Source organism: Polistes fuscatus, unplaced genomic scaffold, assembly GCF_010416935.1.
Source record: "Polistes fuscatus isolate 324 unplaced genomic scaffold, CU_Pfus_HIC Scaffold2, whole genome shotgun sequence".
Taxonomy (NCBI): Eukaryota; Metazoa; Arthropoda; class Insecta; order Hymenoptera; family Vespidae; genus Polistes; species Polistes fuscatus.
This window is the reverse complement of record NW_025113096.1, coordinates 14,405,214-14,411,213: the sequence shown is the minus strand read 5'-3', so window position 1 is coordinate 14,411,213 and position 6,000 is coordinate 14,405,214. Positions and strand designations below refer to the sequence as shown.

General features: G+C 33.6%; 1 protein-coding gene across 2 annotated transcripts in view; it reads right to left on the bottom strand.

The window, feature by feature from the left end:
• Nucleotides 1–662: 662 nt before the first annotated feature.
• LOC122517040 (two pore potassium channel protein sup-9) overlaps nt 663–6,000 on the bottom strand; it is a 61,219-nt gene continuing 55,881 nt past the window's right edge. Inside the window, exons 3-8 of one of the 2 annotated variants that reach the window (XM_043635338.1) lie at nt 4,873–5,005; nt 3,058–3,480; nt 2,552–2,707; nt 1,943–2,118; nt 1,540–1,869; nt 663–1,434 (exon numbers count right to left, since the gene is read on the bottom strand). In XM_043635338.1, coding sequence (XP_043491273.1) covers nt 1,120–1,434; nt 1,540–1,869; nt 1,943–2,118; nt 2,552–2,707; nt 3,058–3,184 — 1,104 coding nt within the window. In that variant the 5' untranslated portion in view covers nt 3,185–3,480; nt 4,873–5,005 and the 3' untranslated portion in view covers nt 663–1,119. The remainder of the gene's footprint in view (nt 1,435–1,539; nt 1,870–1,942; nt 2,119–2,551; nt 2,708–3,057; nt 3,481–4,872; nt 5,006–6,000) is intronic. The other variant, XM_043635337.1, reaches the window with a different exon arrangement.

Genomic DNA, 6,000 nt, shown 5'->3' with positions numbered 1-6,000 from the left:
TTTATTCTTTTTTTATTTTAATATATTGTTTTTTTTTTATTGTAACGAGTCATCGAACGATCCGGGATTGTTATTTATTAGATTTTTTTTAATTTTTTCGGTTGGTCGTCTTCATTAAAGCTTTCTTTTTTTGGTTTTTCTTTGGTTTTCATTTTTTTTTCCTTCCTTGAAATTTTTGAATTTCGTAGCTATGATACACGCGTGAAAAACGTTCGGCTGGCTCGCTACTACTGCTCTTCACATGGATACTACTTACGTATACCTCATATACATATACCATGTCGAAATTTGAAATACTAAAGATATATTCTTTGACATTAAAAAATATTTAAATAGATACTACTTCTCGATGAAAGGCAAGAAAATTGCTCCGCATGTGGAACACCTATCTTTACCATGTGTGTTACATATATAACACGCCTGAGCTTTATAATCAGAGAAACTCGAACGATTGAATTTCTATTTCTTTCTATTTTATACTTTACTTCTTCACAATTATCTTGTTCATTGACTTGTTAATTTAAATAAAATATCAGATATTTACCGTGATAACTTGTGACACGCATAAGTATGTACATATATACGTGTATTAGAATAATTTTTGATAAGAAATGAATTTATTTTATCGGATGTAAAATGAAATAAATGATTTAACGTATTAATTCGAGTGAAATGACATATCTTTATTGAATATCGTTTGACCGAGTAGAAAACGAAAGGAAGAGCCGCTAGACTGTACGTTATTGTTTCACACTCCACCGACGTTGTTTCTTTGACGTTCGAGCACAAGGTGCTGCTATACACAGCAGATAGAACAGACAATTTGTTTATTTTCGGTTTGTTTTGTTTTCTTTTCTTTGCTCTTGTCTTATCTTTTCTTTTCTTTTTTATCCATGAAAAAGCTGAAGTTGAACCGTTGACGTTACAGTGCAGATTTTTAAAAATGACATTGGAACTGTTGACGGCAACGACTAAAAGAAAACAAGATATTGGACTTGATACGGTCGTCGACTTAATTATTGATCGAACATCGAAATAGTTAACTTCTACGGTGGATCAGACGGACTCTCGTCTCGGCTGAAGTTCTATGGAAGTTAACGAAGAAACATAAGAACGTTGTCAGATACTGGCACGATGTTGATGCAACGTTTGTAATTGTAGCAATGGCGTCAGCTGAGGTGATCTCAATTCGGTTTCTTGAGTTGGTTCTGGAAATTGCTGCATCGGTAAGAGGTGAGAAATCTTGCCGGGTGAGCGACGAACCGTGAAACGTGGTCTCCGGCGTTTCTTTTGAAAGCCGCTACAGCGACAACTACATACTGACGGCTCGTCGTCAAATGAAACTGTTTCACCGTGATTACCGACTCGCCCTGATAGTATCGAGCCGTTTGCTGTTATCACATCACCTTCCAAGCGTACTGCGTCCTGTGCCGCCTATATACAGTTGACAATAAATTCTAATATTTCTTAACAAAGAAGATAAACAGGATTTGCGTGTTAATTATAATTTATTAATAATGAATAAAATGAAACTATCACCTGCAAAGCCTCGGCCTCGTCTCGTCTCTCGTCTTCGGTATTCATCGTGACGAATCTCAGGACCAATAAATTAAGGGAGGCCGCAACGATCGCCAACCCGAAGAGAATGAAGATCAAGGCAAACATTACGTACTCTGGCTTATTGTTCAGAGCATTGTCCTTCTGCAAAGCTACCATATCACCGAAGCCAATGGTTGTCAGAGTGATGAAGCAATAATAGATGGAATCGAAATAAGACCACCCTTCGTATCTGGAAAACGCTGCTGCACCACCAGCGATAGTCAGACATGACAAAGTTGTCACAACGCAGATCAGATTTATTTCTGAAGCCTAAAACAATTAATCCATTAATTCATTATTCACGTAGAATAAAACAAAGATGAGAGATCTTAATTATCTTTACCTGGACATCCTTACAATTGAGAAGCATTTTTACGTTCCGTATTACAACGGATGAGAACTTGTTAAGGCGTTCACCTATGCTTTGGAACATTACGAGTCCTAACGGAATTCCCACGATTCCGTAGAACATCGTGAAAAGCTTACCGCTTATAGTATTTGGCGTAGAATGTCCGTAACCTATTCAATAACAAGCTTATTAGGAAGATAATATCGTTTAAAGAATAAGATAAAAACGTTCGGGAGTACCAAAGTTAATTTATGTTTTAAGTATTAGAGATCTTATTACTTTTTCATATTTTTAGTTCTTTATAATTGATCTGTTACAATTATTAACATTTGTAAAAGTCACATAAAACGCGTTACCAATTTAAAAGACAGTTTTTGAACATTCGCATATCCACAGAGTAAAAGAAGTTCGTATGCAAAGCTTTTTATATCCTCTATCAAACTCGAGTTCTTGAACAAGCTGAGAAAAAAGTTTGTGGGAAAGATTCACAAAGCTAGACAGACATTCATTTAACGATAGTGCCATGACATCGACTAAAAGTTTTCCTGTTTAAGACTCTTTCAAGTATAACATTAGAATGTACTCCAAAATAGTAATAATCACCAATTGTGGTGAGAACCGTGGTTGCATAGTAGAAAGCACCCGCAAACTTCCATTGTTGGCCTGCCTTGTGCGGCTCCGTTTTCAGAACCACGGTTTCCATGATTTTAAAATCATCCTCGCTGATATTGTACTTGCGTATAACCATTTTCTCAATGGCTGTTAAACAGATTAAATATAAAAATTAGAATCTCGCAAGTGATCACTCTTTTCTTCTTCTTATAATTAATTTTTGTGAATTATGAGTATTATATATTTCACCTGTAAAAGGGTGAATTTGATTTACAATAAAGTGAACATGATCTGCATGAATCTTAATTTGGAGTGTAGAAAGGATTGATTGCATTGTTCCTTCATCTAATTTTTTGTACAACCAAAGAAACATTGGTAACAAAAAAAAGCGTGTTTCTGAAGGGGATGTAGAAAAACAAAGTATGCGTCGACATGTTAATTTTACCATGCTTCAAATAGTTAGAAACTCGATATGATATTTTTCTTTTCTTTTTTACCATCCAGTGCTTCCTTGCGTCGTTTCTCCGTCTCGGACTCGAGAACGTCGAAGATTGCAGCGCCGACGAGGAGGTAGGTGAATGTGGAGACGATTAACGATAGGGTCCGGACGTTTTGTTTCTTCATTCTCTAGTGAGCCACATGCTCACTAGCAGGGCCCCAGCCCCAACTACTTGCATCGCTCAGTGAGTTACGTTTAGCTCTTTTGGGCCCATAACGAGCCTCTTTTTCTCTCTCTATCTCTTTCTCTTTTTTTCTTCTTTCAAAAGACAATGCCGAAAAATAAAAAAAGAAAGGAAGCACCCTCCAACCACTTTCCAACGCTATAGTTCCTGTTCCTCTTCGGTCCACTTTTTAGGTCTGCTGTCTTCTTCCTTACCAGGATTGTTCTGCAGTCGTTCTCGTTTATCTGTAATACAGATCTTACGATTCGATTTTATGATAACTTAATAACATATGATCATTTCGGATAAAAAATAAATTGCAGAAAAGATGAACACATCATTGTAGAAAAGTATTCATTTGATTATTTTTAAATTAAAATATATATATCATATTTATATAAATGGAATCAAATGATTGATCAAAGAGTTGGGATTAAAATGTGTATTCGTTAAAATATATCATCTTGAAAGGAAAAATAGAACTTTAACAATGCAATTTATTATACACGTTATAAAAAAGAAATGGAATAAAACTACTAATAGTTTTTATCATGCATCTTAAATATACTACTAATACTTTTGATAACAATTTTTAGAGCGAGTCACTTTATTTGGATATATTTTCGAAAGGATTTTTCTTTTTTTCTTTCTTTCTTTTTTTTTTCTTCGTTTTTAATCATTTTCTGCAATATATTCGCGCGCAACCAATTTCGAATACGACAGACTCCTTTCGGCGACGAAAACAAATTATTTTTATCGCACCAATCGAAGTGATCAGGTGGAATTGGATTCAAGTAATAATCTTTCCGGTTTTGCGCGTTAGAAAGATTGAATTTGATTGACGACAAGAAAGAAAAAAAAATAGAAGCAGTTGCAATGTTTTCAGAAGTCCATTACTGTTTCTATTCTTTTTTTCCGATTAAAACACATGCCGTAAAGAATAAGAAAAGGATAAAGAGTTAAAAAAAGAAAAACCTGATTAAGTGGACTTCTTCACTAATATACAATATTGATTATTTTAAATTTTAAAAACGCTTTTAACTGTCAATGTAAGTAATAGTTATCTTTTATTTAAGATGCAAGTTAAATCAACCGACCGATCGATGATAATTATTATTAGAAAAAATAAAATGTATTGCAACACTTTATTTTTATCATCCTTCTATAGAAACAAATTAAAAATAAAGTTGAACATTAGATCGGCAGACTGTTTCAATCGTCAATTTACTTTTTTCATACAACTTTTAAATTAAAAAAAAATCGATCGATCGATGGATGCATTTAATATTTTTATCCTATAGTCTAGACTTACCTTACTTTGGTCTAGGAAACCTATATGAATGGTGTCTGGTAGAAAGGCCCATGTTAAATTTACTTGTTGCATATGTCACAAGTTTGTAATACGTAACATAGGCTTTTCTTCCAGACAATCGTTCATATAATATATTATTATTATTTATAATATAATATATATATAGGGTATCCTGTAATTGGTGGTACAAACAAGCAAGGGATGACTCTACATGAAAAATTAAATCGAAAATGTAAAATAAAGTGCACACGTAATTGACAAGATTTCACAATTAATTATATTTTTCTCAAAAACAAAGCCTCATATGAACAAATTTTATTCTTTATTTTTAATCTTACCTGCAACTTGTCTTGGATTTGTCTTTACACGCGACCAAGGATTAAGCAAAATAATATGGCAGTGCTTTCGCTGCTCCCACTGCCACGTTCCCTCCATTCCTTAATTTAGAGTGCCGGACGGTTTTAGTGTCGACTAAAAATAATAAGATTAGAAATTATTAGAACAAATGAAAAATACCAATTTTTATCATTCGATATATTGCATAATATAATATATATGTCTTCAAAGTATTTCGTAATATTTATGAAAAATATTTCTACTTCTAAACTTTGTTCGTACGAAGATAAATTGAAACGAAATTGTAAGTTGGTTTGTAAACTTTCAAAACATGTCTGACCACATAATGCTTATACTACTTAAAAATGTTTGAACATATAAAGATACTATTTCTTATACTACTTAAAACTGTCTGACCATATTCCCTGTTCATACTACTTAACATTCCGCATGTCATCTTATTTCTATTTCGACTTTCCTTCACCTTAATGGATCTATCGATTGGCAAAAACTTACTCGAAAGATTCAACTATCGGTGGATTCCGATGACGTTTCTCATTTAAAACTGATAGAACTTTTAAACTTCGATCATTGCTATATATTTTCTTCATTTCAAAATTAAATATTAGAACGAAGGAAATGAATTTTACTTTACGTACCTAAATCCTATTTCTTTTTCACAAAGTGTTTCAAATTAAAAATCCAAACACTTGAATACTGTGCAATAATATATATACGTACATAAATTTCGATCGGTGTAACACATCATATACACATAGTTTTGAAAATGGTCGATCCTTTATTTGCTCTCCTTGTCTCTCTGACTACTCGAAAAGCTTGATTAAGTAAACGTTGCTTGAGATTCGAAACAGGAGGGTAACGTTTCTAGTAGTCGTTTCTTCCTTCTTCACAATGTATATACGACATATACATACATATAAAGAGCTCAACTCGTTCGTATTACAAGTGGATGTTTGCGGTTCGCTAGCCAAGATCGCATCTTGTGATATCAAAGGGCTGAAACTACGGTTTTCGAGGGAAAGCAGGAATGTTAAGGCACGAATGAGAATCTCGGTAATTGGCACTATTTGGATCTTAAGAGATACCTTCTTTATATCCTATCTCTGTCT